We start from the raw sequence: 18,675 nt of genomic DNA on the forward strand, positions 1-18,675 counted from the left end.
CACCCGTAGATTCTATAGTGTGTTTTTCATTGTTTCGGTATTATCTTTATGAACATCACAATAATTTTTAGATTCAGATTCAATTCCAGATTCTTTAACAGTTACCATACTCGTTCGTGAAATATTTAGTCTAACTTTTGATAAATATCAGTAGTTCAGTAATGGGCAACATGTTTATTTTTCTTTTAAGAGTGTTATTTTCAATTTTATAGTACTGTAGAGCGTCTCGTTTAGGCACAGTGAAAACGTAAACAAAGTGCAGGTAACGTGTGGGGGAAGACGAGCCGTACGATAAACACGAGAGATGCACAAGGTTTTAGTTACAACATTTATGGTGGAGCATTAATTGAAATTATATTTTCCAAAAACACACAAAACAAAAGAACACAAATTGCATAACTTTCGAGACTTCGGACCTAATAGAGCAGTTCAGTGGGAAATCCGCATAACGGCGTACTGAGTATAGTGGTAAAGCGTACAGTGGGTGGGGGTACTGTAGAATGAATGCCAATAAATACGCAAAGAAAAACGCTCTGGATTTGAAGGTTCTGACGAATAATTTGGTTTTCATACAAACCCATTGTCAAACTGTGTCTGAAACTATTACACAGTTAGAAAAGTCGAAGCAAGATATGCCGGAAGCCCTCAAATTAATTGAGGAAATGACAGAGAATTAAAAAGACATTAAGTACACCGGTTACTGAACGTGTAAAACAGAAATGGAAATCAATTTTATGTAAAAATAACGGATATGAAACATTGTGTAACATAAACAGCAAATTAGTGGACATAAAGTCACCCGAGAATAAAGGATTGTCTCTTAGAAGCTGCAATGATGTTAGGTTTTTTCGTTTTGCTCCTATCACGTCATGCGACGTAGAGCGCAGCTTTTCACAGTACAAAACTGTGTTTGGCAGATAAGCGAAAAAGATTTACGTTTGAGGCAATGAAAATGTATCTTGTAGTACATTGCAATTCGGTACTGTAACTGCACTTCCTAAAGACGACCAATAGGATAAATGAAGAAATTAAAATTGCTGCATATTTATTTCCACCATTAACACTGTATAATTAAACACAAATGCTTATAAAAGTCAGGAGAATAAATGCTTTTCACATTATTTTGACATTGTCACTGTGTAATTTATTTATTTAACTAGCTAGCTAGTGAGTACAAATTAAATTTATAAAAATGTAAGAGCCAGGCTCTTGTACGGTGTGGTCTTAGTCAATAATATAACATAAAATTTACAAGGACAGTTTACTAAATACAGTAAGTAACTTAATGCAAACCAATAATGCATATTTACTTTCAGAATGTACATATGTGTGTGTTTCCCCATACTACCGTACTCTACTCTAAATAGCAACGTTGTTACCTCAACACATCTCTACCCTTCGCTACCTGCAGCGAGTCAACAACCTATAGTACGTGCACAGTAAACTTATTGTATCGGGTCCCAAGTCTCGAAACCTAGTTATCATATACACATTTTAACAAACAAGCAATTGTAACGTTGCAATAATTAATATAACAAATCAATTTTGCTACTTATATGATGTTGCTTTCAAGCATCATTTTTTACGGTCGTGAATTTCATTCTCTGTATGACTAACATAATATCACCTTACAATACCTAAATAAATAGAACTTTGAGAAGAGATAATTATGTTTAGGGAATAGTGTTATCACTTCAGACCAGTAATACTGTAGTTTTGTTAATTCGGCCACAGAAGACGGTTATATTGTGTTAGAAATACAGAGGATGAAATTCATGACGGTAAAAAATGCTGCTTGAAAGCAACATCATATAAGTAGCAAAATTTTATGTGTTATATCGAATTATTTCAACGTTACTATTATTGCTTGCTTTTTAAAATGTGTATATGATAACGTTATGCAATTTGTGTTCTTTTGTTTTGTGTGTTTCTGGAAAATATAATTTCAATTAATGCTTCGCCATAAATGTTGTAACTAAAACCTTGTGCATCCCTCGTGTTTATCGTACGGCTCGTCCTCCCTCCACACGTTACCTGCACTTTATTTACGTTTTCACTGTGCCTAAACGAGACGCTCTACTGTATTTCGTTACGATCATTATGAACACAACCAACATGGATCATGGAGAGTGTCAGCAGCGCACAGTGAAAACCCCATCTCTCCTGCCCACACTTCATCTGATCTCTCTGTATATATCGACCTATGCGTATAAAATTGTAACGATGTAGCCTATGTGTTGCGAAAATCACGAAAATAGAAATCGAAAGGTAACATTGTTGCGGCGGAACTACAGTAGGATGTTGTTCATATGATTTAGAAGGTTGTAGCTATTTTCTGTTAAGGTATAAGTCAGCAGTGTTTAAACCAAGCATGTTCAGCGCGAGCATTTCTAGCCTTTAGACGAGGTGTAACAGTGACAGAATATTTTTCAAGCTTGTGCCTGCATGCGATTCTAAGATTCTACGTCATTGTTGCACCTCGTTTAAATGCTAGAATTGCCCACGCTGAACATATTCTCTTGTTAAAACAGTACTCGGAATACAGCGGGTAAGGTGGAATCTAGGATTGTACGGTATTAAGAATTGTTATCTATCTGGCATTTGTTATAATTTTTTTTTTGTAGATGTTAATTTGTCATTCTTTCTGCATAGGTTTTCATGACTTCGGTCCGACTCCATGATAAAAGATTATACTGACCTTAATTTTTTGTCGTTGCTTTCTGTTTTGTGTGTAGGCCTACTATATCTGTTTAACTTACAATTAACTTTAAACTGAGAGGATTCAATCCGGCATCGGAACTGGAATTTGGTGTGACTTAGTGGATAAAACGTCAGCACGTAGAGCTGAAAACCCGGGTTCGAGTCCCGGTGCCGGAGAGAATTTTTCTCCTCTCCACCCTTCCTTCACTAAAATTTTCGCTTCCATACTAAGAATTACCGTACTTTTGACTTTAAGATGTTAACACTTTGTTATTTTTGAAGCAATATTTTTAGCTACTAAATTGCTCTCGATCATCATGAAATCGTATTGCATTATTAAATGAACCATTGGAACAGAAATACGAGCTCGCTTGCTGAAAGAATAAATCATTCGAAAAGAAAAAGAGATAGACGCTGGAAAATTATGCTGCTCTAATATACAACTGTCTTTCTATATGCATCGGTTATTAGCTTTAGAGTGAGCTCCGCGTCTTTTTATTTTATTCTAAAATGGTAGCAGTGCTTTATGAGGAGAAAAAATAATGAGGTTCTTGATCCGCCTATCATTTTATCTCTCTTGAATGGAGCTCTTTGTTTCCGAACCCTCTTAATTTTGTTCTTCTCTCGGAGTTTGAAAGTTGACTTCACGAATTAGGGAGGAAATGAGAGGAAATTTTCGCCCATGTCTAAATTATCTGACAATGTGATTAAGTGATTATGCAACTATATATCAAATCAAGCTCACGTTTGATATTTCAGTCGACTGACATCAATGTTAATCCGATATCAATGTCATTTCTCTATCGTTTTTAATGAAAAGTGACAGGAAAATTACATTCGAAATCAATTGGTTATAAAAAAATGTTAATTCCTATACACAGTGTTTGCCCGGGTAGTTCATTTGGTAGACCAACTGGCTAAGCATTGAAAAGTCCCAAATTCAGTCTTCGGTAGCGGCGAGATTTTTCTCGTTTCCAGGACTGTCCTGGTGTCCATTCAACCTCCGGTAAACATCGAGGCGTTAGAACATGGCACTGACCACACCACCTCATTCCAATGTCGAGGTCGTGATGGCATGAAGCTTTATCTCTATGTGTTCTCTTTGCAGTCCGTTTTTGGCGTGTGAAATAAGTAATGGGAACGTTAAGTTCTAATATCTTACCTTTACCTTAGTCAGTCTGACAACTGTGTTTGGCAAATGGCTGATGTGACGTGTATAGAACGTTGTATCATTCTCAGCTGCACTAGCAACATGCTCACAAACTGGGTACAATACTCTAGGGCACACGCTAAAATCGCTGGCGCCAGCTGTACACCTGTTCTCCTTGCCAGGGCCGGCTTTAAGCCGATTGGACCGATTTATCTCAATCGGACCCCGCACCACAGAATACTATAAGCAAATGCGCAGTATACCTGGAAGTGGCACTGATAAATGCCAAGTTAGAACAGGAAAAATAACAAGTTGTTGATACAGATGGTCACATGCTTCGTGAAGAAATTGGGGCACAGAAACCAATTTTGCCATCTGAGATTAAAATCCCCATGAAAATGCTTGAGTTTCTTGTTTGCAGCAATAGACGTATTGCATTTCCAAATTTATTTATTGCCCTTCAAATTTTCCTGACACTCTCAGCGATTGTGACATTAGGAGGAAGGAGTTTTTAAATCTCAAACTTACCAGTGTAGCAAAAACATTTGCTTTGTTTGGTAATTATATTGACTAAATTAGAAATTATTATGAATTTCAACTTAGACGAAATCCTAAAAATGACTTTGGAGAGAAAAAAAGCAGTAAGACAAATTTCCACATTAAAGGGAGCGATAATAATATGACTTTTTATTATCTATTCATATCAAGTGATATTTAGAATTTATATAAATGAAAAATGTAAATTATTTCCTAATATTGCTGTTCTTAATTTGTCAATATTTTGATTGAAAATAAATATAAGATTTTCATTATGTCATTTCCCAAACATTAAAACAGTTGATTTCCTAACTATTTGCACTATCTAAAGATAATCAACATATATTTTTTTGAGCGCTTACTTTTCATTAAATCACATGTACTTTCTAAATAAATATTTTGATTGATTTTCATTGTTTAATAGAGATCTTTCAGTAATAAATTTTATTTAGGCTAATGCAACAAAAAAATGGAAGTATAAAAATTGGAAATTTATCCTTTGAAGAGCACAAATCTGTGGAGTAACGGCTGGCGCGTCTGGTCGCGAAACCAGGTGGCCCGGGTTCGATTCCCAGCCGGGGCAAGTTACCTGGTTGAGGTTTTTTCCGGGGTTTTCCCTTAACCCAATATGAGAAATGCTGGGTAACTTTAGGTGCTGGACCCCGGACTCATTTCACCGGTATTATCACCTTCATCTCATTCAGACGCTAAAATAACCTAAGATGTTGATAAAGCGTCGTAAAATAACCTACTAAAATTTAAATCCTTTGAAGAGGTGGAAAAATTCAAATATCTTGAGGCAGTTGTATCAAATATAAATGATAATCGGGAGAAAATTAAAACGCAGAATAAATATGGGAAATGTATGTTATTATTCGGTTGAGAAGCTTTTGTCATCCATTCTGCTCTCAAAAAAGCTGAAAGTTAGAATTTATAAAACAGTTACAATACCGGTTGTTCTATATGGTTGTGAAACTTGAACTGTCACTTTGAGAGAGGAAAAGACGTTAAGGATGTTTGAGAATAAGGTGCTTAGGAAAATAGTTGGTGCTAAGAGGAAGAAATTACAGGAGAATGGAGAAAGTTATACAACGCAGAACTGCACGCATTGAACAATTCTTCACCTGACATAATTAGGAACATTAAATCTAGACGTTTGAGATGGACAGTGCACGTAGCACGTATGGGCAAAAATCCAGAAATGCATACATACATACATACATACATACATACATACATACATACATACATACATACATCATACATACTCGTACATTGCATTGTACAGGGACATCATTTTATTTTTACTAACATTTCTAATATTAACCTGGCTATACCTTTGCATCAACGATTAAGAACCGGAAACACCGTTTGCTACCTTCTTCCACGACTGGAGTTCGTTGATACTGGCGTAATATACAAACAAATCACTTTACTAGGTATAGGAGGGAAGTAAAGTAGTTCATCCATTACGTAAACTAGGAAATATCGCGATTTTGAGTTTGATAATTTTCATTACGTTTTTGTTTAATCAAAATACAGTACAATATTAACAATGAATGTTTTTACTCACGAACTGAGCTTTCCATGCGGACGTATTCATTATGCAGTGTATATTATACTGCCTACAGCACATTAGCGTACAATATAGAGAATGAAGTTAAATTGAAAAATACTCATAATATGGATATTTAAACACATTTTTTTAAATGGTGGCCGTTCATTTTGATAAAGGCTTCAGTTGTAATGTGCATATTATCGCACTATAGACTATTGTACCTAATTCCAATTACAAGTTTCGTCCTTCGTACTAGTAACTCATGTTGAAATAATTCTGTACCTACTCTATAAAAGAGTACCTTACGTACTGTAAATTCAATCTTCACTTCTGCCCAATCGGAAAAGATAAAATTACTCAGACATACTATGTACTGTCCGTCCAAGTGGTTATGTCGTAAGGTCTTAGAAAAGGAGGAAATCACGTGACAGTTAATTACTTAACGAGGCCCCTTTATTGAAGTTATTTAAAACAGTTGTATAATATTACGTAGACGTCCAATTCCTAACAGAAATTAATGTTCTCAGAAAAGAGCTAAGACAGCCCAGCCACTCTCTGGCGAATAAAATCGGGTGGGGGAAACCGGGATTCGACGTAGGTAAATGGACAACAGTACCTGTGCGAAAATGATTCAATATTGAAAGCTCTTTTGTCATTGGAAAACGCGAACATATTTTTGGAACGTACTGTTTACTATGACCGTAAGGCTACTATGACTGTATATGCGGTCTTGGATCTGTGTGGAGGACGGTTGAACTTCATTAGTAGAAGGGGTGGGAGTGAAGTACATTCAAAAACTCAGGTACAATAAAAATTGAAGTAAAAATAAAATGATGTCCCTATACATACATATGTACGTACATACGTACATACATACATACATACATACATACATACACATAAACCATACATACTCGTACATTGCATTGTATGTGATTATATTCATGGATGCTAATAAGAATCTGTTCCATCTTTGTGTTTGTTCACAATGTATTGCAATTGAACCCCATGGGATTTGAAACCGACTGAATAGCGAACAAAGTCGTTTGGTCCTCTGTGTGCGGTTCCTATAATGAAATCAAACAGCTCTTCAGTTTTTGACTATGAAAATACGTTCCTCCTACGTCCCAAAGCTACTTTGCTTGAAAGGGGTTAATACTATCTAGTCTTGTCTCAGAATTTTGTTTTATGTCGCGCTTTTAGTGCCGGGGCAAGGGTAGCCTGTTTTATGATGGTCACAGTTTTCCCATTTAATTTAAAGAATGCGGAAATATGTCGGCAAGCGAAGCAGAGAGTTTAATTTTTTTATTTACTGTTCGGTTGCTCAAGAAGATTGCAAGCTATCAACTACAGATATTACAGCCTACGCCACTTCTAGCGAAGTGGTTCTTAAAACTGGAGGAAACGACGCTTGAGTTTAGTGTTTAGGTACAGGGATTTGGTACCCCTCTATTTGTTTCTATTTTACTTGTTACTAGGTGATCTAATGGATCTAATTATTGTCGACGATGTTTTGACTCTGCTTTGAATTCTCGTTCGTGGGTTCGAATCCCTCCTAAATATATGTGTATGCCAGCGGTCGGCAAATGCAGTACATTTAGAACTTGTAGAACGCAGCTTTTCAACCCCCACCCTTTAATTCACCTGTATCTGCACGTTTTGTTGACATGCTTTATTGTATTCATTCATGTAGTCACTAGCGGCGCCTTATTTAGAAAGAATGTATCTTCTGAAGAATTAAGTGAATGGAAGAAGGCGAGGAAATATTATTTCCATGAGAATGAAAGAACTAGTTTGTGAGAAAGAGGAGAACATTAGATATTTGATGTGACAAAAACTGTTACTATCTTGCTAAAATAAGAAACGTTCATCGGCGTTATGAAAATATGCATCGTGCGCACTGTTATATCTAAGGTTAAGGGATCAATTTTTTTAAGGTTCAAATAATTGAAATATTACTCTTTTTCTTTGAAAAATGCAGATCTTTATTCAATTAGTAATGAATATAATATATGTATTTACGCATCTATCGATACTAATTTCGACATAAATTTTATCGTCACAATAATATAGATCCAAGTTACTATCTTTGCAAACTTTATTCCTTGGCAAGTTCCGCGCCGTGACCTCCAGAACTGTAGCTCCTCAGAGCGACTGCCTTCCTACCCCTTCTACCTCACTCACCTTTTCTACAGCGTTCTAGTTGTGCTCAGCTATATCAACCTTCTTCCTCGCGGCGGCAGGTATACAATACGCATACTGCAGTTTGAAGATAACTGGAACATGGCAAAATGTAAACCCTTGAAGAAATATTACTCCCAAAGGAAGTGGGAATATCATTATTTTGTTGTTGAAGAAGACGAAAGAATTGCTTGTTTACTGTATCCCATCCAATTTATTTCTACTTGTCATTTCAATATTAAACGACATTTCAACAAAGCCAATATTAAGAATTATGGAATAGACAAAACTTTCGGGTAAGTTCATTATTACGAACTGTACATTGATTACTTACTTATGGCTTTTAAGGAACCCGGAGGTTTATTCCTGCCCTGACATAAGTCCGCCATCGGTTCCTATCCTGAGCAAGAGTAATGCAGTCTCTATCATCATATCCAACCTCCCTCAAATCCATTTTAATATTATCCTCCCATTTACGTCTCAACCTCCTCAAAGGTCTTTTTCCCTCCGATCTCCCAGCTAACATTCTATATGCATTTCTGGATTCGCCCATACGTGCTACATGCCTTCCCCATCTCAAACGTCTGGATTTAATGTTCCTAATTATGTCAGTTGAATACAATGCGTGCAGTTCTGTGTTGTGTAACTTTCTCCATTCTCCTGTAACTTCATCCCTCTTACCCTCAAATATTTTTCTAAACACCTTATTCTCAAACACCCTTAACTTATTTTCCTCTCTCAGAGTGAGAGTCCAAGTTTCACAACCATACAGAACAACCAGTAATATAACAGTTTTATAAATTCTAACTTTCAGCTTTTTTTGAGAGCAGGCTGGATGATAGAAGTTCCTCAACCGAATAATAACACGCATTTCCCATATTTATTCTGCGTTTAATTTCTTCTCGAGTATCATTTATTTTTGTTACTATTGCTCTAAGATATTTGAATTTTTTCATCTCTTCAAAGGATAAATTTCCAATTTTTATATTTCCATTTTGTACAATATTCTAGTCACGAGACATAGTCATATAGGGTAAAGTTGCCTAATTCCGTGATACGTTTTTTTCACTGAATGCCACGGAGTTGGGTATCTTGCAGTTTTCCTCTTCATAGGATAACGAAGTCATAGTTCGATGACTTAGTGTCAGACCAAATGATGTTCATGAAATACAAGGAAATAATTGATGATGTTGCTGATTACAATAACAATAAATTATGACTGTGGGCAACTATTGCCATGATCACAGTCATTATCACCAACATAATTATTAGTAAAAGCAGCAGCAAGAGAAGTACTTTTTAAGGTTCTGTAAACCGAATTAAGGTAAGCGTTCACTACATCGTATCGCACGCATCGGCTCTCGGCAAATCCGTCCAAGTTTCTCGGATGAGCAACTTTTCCGATGCGTGCGATCATGGCCTTCTTTAATAAATCAATTTTAATTGCTCAACTGTTACTATTATGTTGTGCCATGTTCAGTGTCGCGCCAAAATGGCAGACGGAAAACTTATTTCGCTTGTAGAAAACTGCGAAGAATTGTATAATTTGAGGCGTTCCCATTACAGTAATAAAGTCGTTTCTTACATAGGCTATATATTATGTAACCAATATCTCTCTCGTTTCTTCCTCTTCAGTTAAGAAGCATGAAACAATTACAAATTCTTATTCGCTAACACTCATGATTAATAGACTTAACCTCAAAACTCGTCTGTTTTCAGCACGTAATATGTTTTAAACAGTTGATAGAGAATCCGATGAGACAATGAAGTAGAGCCATTACACTGAACGCACTGCACTTAAAATATCCGTTGCGTGCGATTCGTACCAGGAGTGCGATACGATGTAGTGAACGCTTACCTTTACTTGGGTTATCCATTTCTTTGTTGGCCTTACGAATTTGTCTGTAAGTTATTGTAATTGTGCCATATGAACAAAACGAAGCAGCACGACGAATTGCCTAGGATATAGAAGCAATAGAATACCATCAAATACCAACACTATTACATCTTCTTCTTCTTCCCCTTAGTTTAACCTCACCCTTTTAGGTTCTAATTACACAGGGCCGCGACCTGTCAGGGGAGGAATTAATCTATGGATGACATACATACTTTTTTGACCACACAAGGACATGGAGGGCCTCCCCGGATGAAGGATCAGCTCAATGCCAGGGCCACCTCCGATACAACACAAACATTTAAGACATTAAAGGATTAAGGAAAGGATCGCCGTCGATGGACGGACTTTCAGGATGTACAATCCCGGCATTTGCCTGGGAATAACTGAGGAAACCATGAAAAACCTCAGTTAGGATTGCTGGCCCCCGGGGATCGAACCATGGACCTCCCTAATGCAAGGCCAGCCCTCTACCACGCCGCTAGCACGCTCGGTCACTATTGCACCTATTTTAATAAAACTCGTAGATTAAAGGTCTTTGGGTAGAGAAGAAGCTCAGAGACGAACAGTTTCATCTATCTTGAGACAGAAAATACTCGTTATTGCTACTGATTCCATTAGTATAAAATAGTATTAAATACTTAACGTTGTCTGATTTGTGATTACAGGTGTGGGGTCAAACAACTCATCAATCTCGACAATCACATCTGGACAAGAACAGCAGCAAATCCTTCAAGATTCGACAAGAGAGAGTAACCAAAGATCCACATCTGAAACTTCAAGCAACCTCCAGAATTCGACTCTCATTAACGAAATCCTCGGAAATTCTTCCAGCGTAGGGGATCCTGGCATAAGAACTGCCAATAACATAATCCTGCTGAACGCGCGAGCCGCCAATGACAGGAGCAATGTCCTGGTGCAGGAGGGACAGGCAGTGACCACTTCACTCGTGCTGGAGAATGGAGCGGCGTCCTCGTCCGGCAGCAGAAGTAGTGATAATCGGAAAGTTGCCGTCGGCATGGAGCGCTCAGGGGCTACGGCTGTGAATAGTGCCGTGCGGGGTGTGTTCATCAAAAGCGAGACGCTGGACGGCGGCGGCGACAGCGGAGGGGCAGCGGGCGCTAAGAACAATGGTGAGTACCCCCTTCACTAGAATTTGCCTTGAGGAGCATGCCTCCACTTTCTTATGTAACTAGAGAGCTCAGAAGAAGATAATTTGAACTGGAACCTTGCAGTGAGGAAGCTTCGTTAAATAACCTTTTTAAAATACTTATGTATGATGCAAGTTCGTAAAGATTGTGAAACGTGGCGAAACAGAGTTTCAGAAATACACGAGGGCCAAAACGATAACTTTACGAATGTGTATCATATAATGTTTCTTCTACGATATTATAAATTTACAACAAGATGAAGAGGTCATAAGTTATAATATCACAGTTTCATGGCCGTCTAAACTCAGAATCATTAAATAAATCAATATTTAAGAATGACATCCTGTTTGATTCATGCTTACGATTTCATGGCCATCTAAACCGGCCATAATCAACAATGCTAAGTCTGATTGCGGTAATTTCGAGTGCATTGTGAATAATTTGTACAATGTCCGATTTTCAAGTATTAGAAATAGAAAATGAAGTGATTATTAGTAAGTTATTGGTTTTTAATACAGCATTCGGGACTCGTTTGTGAATTAATTTTCTCATCTCAGAACCATGAAGAAATAAGTAACCATGGAATCATAGCCTATTAGACTGATGAAAAGTGAAGTTACTTCAGATTCTTGAAACAGTGCAAGCAATGAGTGCTACATTATGTAACTTCAGAATAATATGGGCCAAAACTTAGATATTAATGTTAAATTTGTGAACTTATTTATATTATGTGTAATATTTACATCGTGAAAGATCAAGGTAATGCACTAATTCCTTACTGAATGAAGTTTGTACATAGAATATCGTTTTTTTTTTTTTTTTTTTTTTGGCAGTGCGTGTAGTGATTACTTACATTTTTACGCACTACTGATTTTAAAGGCACACTTTACGCAATGATAACAAGGAGTAAAATGCAACTTTACGCACTATCGTAGAAAAAATTCTTTACCTGACGATTAAGGCTAGGTTTTTGATGACCTATAAATCATGAAAAAATGTCCTAAAAATAATGCATTTATGAACTAAAAATATTTTTAAAAAATTCCCTTAAAATGCTCTAAAATTGATCTTACATAATTGGCTTAGTAGGGATATTAACATCTAGACTTGTAATTAATATTTAGACTCCTATGTGCAAAATATGAAATTTTTCAGTAGGAAGAGAAAACACATTTATTCATCCTATGGCAGCCGTATAGGAGACTGTGAATTCTTACATTTTCGAAACAAAGAAATATAATTACATATAGGAGATTTTATTATTTGCTGTATCACTATTTAAGTTATTTAATAGAGCAAAAATCTAAAAATCGATAAATATGTTACCTAGGAGTTGTTCCTGGAACAACGACGATATAAACCACTAAAAGAATATAATACTCTTAAAAAGAGTATATCTGGTCACTTTACCTACAATTATGATACACTGCTAACCCGTTTTTCATTTGAAGACGAAAGTAGATCGAACCTTTGAGAAGCTGTAACTTTTATATACTTTGCCTTCGTAATAATGATGATAATGAAACGTTCAATTTAATTTGCAGAATTGCGTGAAAGGAGTTTGGTCTGCGGCAAGTTGCGAAGTAACTGAAAGTATTTTGATATTATGACCGTGGTCCCTCCCCAGCGCTGTAGCTAATAAGCGAGAGTTTGTGACAAGTGACAACGGCCCCCCGCTGAATTGCGCTCTCGCTCGATACAATTTAAACCACTTGCTATTCTCATGCAGCCGGCATTAAAATATTCATCAAGTTTTATAAGAAACACAGGTTCCATAAAGGGAGACTCGCAAGAAAGGAGTTTAATGAATATTTGATAGCTTAAAAAAAGAAGAAACCAAAGTTGATCAGCTTAAAGTTGTATGAGATGCCAGTAATTCGGATAAGTGAGAATTTCTTCTCAAAGTGTATCTGTGATGATAATGAAGTTATAATATTTAGAGGCATAAAAATTGAACATTCTTATTTCTTAATTTGAGTTGATAGTGTGTTCGTTCTCTCTACTCTGTCTAATAAAAGGTTATTCCAAAGTTAGATCACTTTTCAAATCACTCGAACTTTGCTCAAGTAAGATTTATATTGAACTGAAATCAGCATTATACAAAGAGAGCAAAAAAGTCGCTGTGCACCTTCATTACGCAGTGTAAGTTAAAACTGTCCCTTCTTGGTTTTTATATTACATAACTAATAATGGTCTACATAACTCTAGACCAACGGTGACCAAAACTCGAACTGCAGTGATTATAGTGAGGGTCATGTAAGAACAGTTCCTACACAGCAAATATTGCCGTCTTGTCAGTGTTGCCAACTGTTACCAGATATCACACGATCCTTCGTACTAAATGACTTATTTACTTACCGTACTTTATGTTGGATGGTTATTCTAAATAATTCAATAATTTGTAACATATTTTCGTTGGCAAACTATCCGAGAAAGGGATCAAAATGTCAAGTATTTTGTCTGGCAATATGAAAGTCATTGGTTTGACTGAACAACTGACTCACGAGACCTAACCTCAAAATGTATTTTGTTTGACCACATAAAATTATTAGTAGCTACTAACTCCGAAAATTTACCTGACTATAGTTTGAATTATAACACATAAAATAACTCTTATGTATTAATATTAATACTGATATTAATTAATTATTAGTATGTTCAAATTTCACTAGTTTCCAGTAACAGGCTCAGAAATCTAGTACAATTTCAATTTCATGGAACTCCAGTACCGAGAAATATTGTCGATATTTGTCTCAGCTGCCAACATACTAGTTACAAAATCACTACCATTTGTAGTATTTGTCAGTATCGAAATTCGAAACAAAGTTGGCAAAAGAAAATTCAACCTGCAAATTATAAAATCATCACAATCCACTAGCATATGTAGTAATGGGAGAAAAATGGTTAGGTTTCACCCTTAGGGTATGAAGAAAGCTGACCCGGACTATACATGCGACAGACAGCGTATGAAGTAAGGAGACGGAGGAAAGGTACTTGGCGTGAAAACTACAACCAGTGGTGGTTCCTGTACTAACATCTTGATCATTCCCGCGGATAAAAATCTCAAGCCTTGCTGTATCAGTAATGTCACTGCTGTCATCAAAAGCCAGTGAATAATATACGATTTTTCTTGCTTCTTTATTTAACTTTCCTCTTGAATGTAATCAGGAATTTTCTAAATTCTTCTCTCGATACTTGGTCGAGAAATTCGTAGTTTTTCAAAATTAAAAACTTCTTATGGACAAGTTATTTAAGCTATTTTAATCATTACTCTTTTGAGAAATTCTGTTCTATTAAAAGGCTTTAGAGCACGAGATATTTCAAACCCCATTAGGTAACTGACTTCCTTACATTTACTTATGTGATCTTTCTCTTCCTGGCTATGATTTAAGACATGTTAGTTCCTGGTGTTTAACAGTTCGTTGGCACATAATATTGAATCAGTTTTTCTAAAATATCATTATTAAATGAATAACTAATAAATAGTTACCCTCATCTAAAGATTAAGAAGATAAAAATTGAGATAAAACCTAATAATTTTATCCTTCTAGGGTGAAGATCTAAAAATATCAATATTCATGCACGTACAGAAGAATTATAGAAACACATACTTAGTGGTCAGTAATAATAATAATAATAATAATAATAATAATCACCATCATCATCATCATCCTTAAGGATTAAGCTGGGTCATTCCATGCAAAATTTTAAGAATATGTCAGCGATGTCATGAATTTTTTTGGACTTTTAATATAATAATGTTATTATGAAAATAAATTAAAATATTTTATTCATACGGATGACTGAAAAATGGGTGGCAGTTACATGTTACCCATAATTTAAAATATTCTAGACACGCTATATGAAGTGTCATCGAAACTAAACAGACGCCATTGTAAACCTGAATAACCATATTTTAATACCTTAAAGACTAATCCGAATAATATTAAGGCATCTCATAAAAACACCTCATTGAAAAAAAATAAATAGTTTTATATTCGAATGCAACAAATTAAATTCATGCGAATTTCATTCGTATTAAAGAAAATCTTATTCCTAATGCATCTCCCAAGTTTTATGACTTTATCTCAAAAAACCTGTGAATAATTAAATTAATAAAATTATTAATTATTGTTGCGGCGGTTGAAAATCGCTTGCTACGTGTGGCGGTCGCAGCGTTCGCGAGACTTCATAACGATGAGTAATCTCGAACGTCCGTCTCCCTGACCTTGATCGCGCAAAATTCTATACGACGGGAGAGCCTACCTGCTGAGCTCCTTTGTTCCGGTGAGTTATTTTTATTAAAAACTGACATGATATTTAAGTCAGCATTCTGAAATTTTCACAGTGGAATCAATATACCCTAAAGAATTAAACATACATGTTTTTTCGTCTATAAAAATGAATTATATTTTGTGTTCCATATTTTTTTAAATTATTTTACGGTGGGTATCTATTAAAAAAATTATATATATATATATATATATATATATATATATATATATTTATTTCATTTTAAGGGCATTTACAAACAAGACTCTCCTTTTTCGAATTGCATTGAAATCAGTTTTTCATCTTCCTTTACATTTGTGAGAAAACTTCAATGAATGAAACCGTGTTCTTTGTTAAACCAATATTTTAAATTCTGATTGCTGTCAAACTATGAAAGATATAGATATAGTACTGCTTAAAATTCATATTTAGAACATACAAAATAACCTACTACAATATTTTTAACTTTTGAGACATCATGGTTCAAAAACATCCTTTTTTGCATGGAATGACTCAGCTCCATTAGGCCTGTTCCGGTCTCATAAATCATAGGCCTGTTTTCTCCATCTCTTCCTCGGTCTGCCAATGTTTATTATGTCTTTCACTCTATAGTTCAGTACTAATTTTGGAGTGCGATAGTCCTCCATTCGTTGTACATATTCTTTCCTATTATTCTTATATTGGTGTATTTTTTCTATTAAGTAAAGATGTCGAGCTCCCTTCTGTTATCTTCATTTGTGTTCTCGTCTAGTAGAGTATATCCAGATATACTCATTAAAAATCTAATTTCTCCAGCTTCGATCTTTCTTTCTTCATTTCTATTTATTGTCCAAAATTCTGTGCTGTACTATAATATGGGAACTGCTGTTACTTTGTAAAACCATTACTTTGGTTTCTTTGCAAGTATTCTTAAGTTATATTTTTTATTGTACTGTAGGCTATAAATAACTGAATTTATTGATTTTGTTTGTAATTTCTCCATTTCTCATTCGATTCAGTCTTTTACATTCCTTTTTTATTCCCAGAAAAACCATATCAGCTCTCTGTATTTTATTCCAAATTTTCTTAGAACTTACCAATGTTTGTGAGTAATAGAGAAGTGTAGGTGCAGGCATTATTTTATAAAACTGTATTCTGGTAAATAATAATAATACTTTCATGGAAACCTTTAGCTCGATCTGCCGTTCTTTGTAGTTTTTTTATCACAGTACTTTTATACTTTTACACTCCATATAATGAAAATGTAAAAATAGGTCATATGGACTGAACCTTCCAATTTCTGTATAATTGATGGATAAGTGTATGCTCTTTACTTCCACACATCCATGGGCAAAGTGTCTCTTTTGATACTCTCAGGACCCGGTATTTCTGTGTAAGTCTCGCTTTAAATAACTGTAATTAGATACAAATACTTAGGCAAAGCGCCGTAAAAAGAACAAAGCAATATGATTTCTTACCTTGTACAATTGAAGTACACGAGAGCCTTTTTCCAAAACTTTTACGTTTCACCCAACTTCCTGAAATTTGCGTGCAGACATAAACTTGGCCCGCATTTGATGGAGGATAAAAATGCATGTTCGAGACCAACTGAAAAAAGAATTAAACAGAAGCATTAAAATATTACCTTTCTGTATCGGTGCTGAATATGGATATAAGTTGCTAGAGCTGTATATATAATCTTCCGCTTGTCAGTCCGTTTTTGCCTACATTGGCTTAAATTAGCGTAGGTTCTAGGCCGGAGGTCTTGTACGTGTATTATTGATGTTCTTACTCAGCTCTGTGGCCAGTATGCTAAATTCCAAGATCCGTACAGCAATCCTTAATCCCTTGTTTGTTTAAATGTTAATTGCAACGCCCGTGCTATATACTGAATACCCCGGACGTCACACTGTCGTCGTCATCATTATCTTTATCAGCGTCATCATGTCTAATTCTTGTGATGAACAATATGTTCACCAACTTGATTGTCACCTAGTCTTTATTTTTAAGGGGTTAGATACAGCTTACAGCAGTAAAATTTTTGGAAACATTCAACTTTTTTTTGTATCTTGTACAATAAAGGAAATTGGTATGTGTAAAACACTGTCCTTCATTTATATGAAAAAAAAAAATTACGATTAAAAATAGTACATTATGCAACGAGCCTATAAGGGTAGTAATTAAGACGCGAGTATGTTTGTTTATGAAACGAGCGCAAGCGAGTTTCATAATTTTCATACGAGCGTCTTAATTACCATTATAGGCAAGTTTCATACGACTTTTTATGCTCGACCATATTTCTAACTTGAAATTATTCATAAGTATTCATGTTATGGTTATCTAAGTGAGGAACGGAACTGACCTTCTAAATTGTGAGATGTGCACAGACGCGAAAGTATTGATTTTTTCTGAGGAACGAATGTCATTGACCTTGATGTAATCTATAGAGTGACATGAACATTAATCTTGATATAACCTGGAAATTGATTTAGACATTGAAAAACGAGATGACAAATTCAATTTATATGAATATTATTTACAATTAACACTAATTATTATAGTAACAGAACATATCCTTCTGCGACAGTATTGGATTTCCAGCTTCCGTGACGTTTCGCTAGTTTTTCGATTGCATATCCGAGAATAATCGATACTTGCGTTTTTATAATGCTACAATGGTGATTTCTGATTGGCTGAACAACTGAACTGTAATGAATAGGTGTTCTTTAATGAGGTGCATTAAAGGGCTACTACCAGGTGTATAATTACTACATTTCGGCATGGTCGAGCATAAAAATTATTTATATTTTTTAATGACGGTTTATTGTGCAGTGATGAAGCGTTTCCCTCATAACTCATAAACTTGTTAACTTTTTCATGTTCTCCCTCTTTTATTTTATTGCTGAAACTTATGTCTTTCAACTACATTCCTTAATAAATAATATTTTTGTGTCACAAGAAAATACTTGTATTTGACTATTTTTTTAAATGAATTTATTTTTTATCAGACAATCTATCAAAGTTAGAGGAAGTGATCTTGCATCATATTGTGCATTTGACATGCATAAATACACACAAACAATTTCTTCACAGAATGTTGGATTGTTCTTGAGTTATGTGGGAAACGCTTCATAACAATACAGTCAACTGAATTTTGAAAAGAAAAAAAAAATTAAATCATTTTTTTAAATCGTAAAAATATTTTTTCATATAGCAGAAGGACAGTATTTTACACATACTAATTTTCATTATT

At 35.2% G+C, this 18,675-nt stretch overlaps 1 protein-coding gene across 10 annotated transcripts in view; it reads left to right on the plus strand.

The window, feature by feature from the left end:
• Positions 1–18,675, plus strand: part of Camta (Calmodulin-binding transcription activator) — a 1,741,786-nt gene that overhangs the window by 509,619 nt on the left and 1,213,492 nt on the right. For all 10 annotated transcript variants that reach the window (XM_069821663.1, XM_069821692.1, XM_069821654.1 and 7 more), the window contains one exon: positions 10,689–11,153. In XM_069821663.1, coding sequence (XP_069677764.1) covers positions 10,689–11,153 — 465 coding nt within the window. The remainder of the gene's footprint in view (positions 1–10,688; positions 11,154–18,675) is intronic.

This window comes from Periplaneta americana, chromosome 1 (assembly GCF_040183065.1).
Source record: "Periplaneta americana isolate PAMFEO1 chromosome 1, P.americana_PAMFEO1_priV1, whole genome shotgun sequence".
In the NCBI taxonomy this organism is placed as follows: Eukaryota; Metazoa; Arthropoda; class Insecta; order Blattodea; family Blattidae; genus Periplaneta; species Periplaneta americana.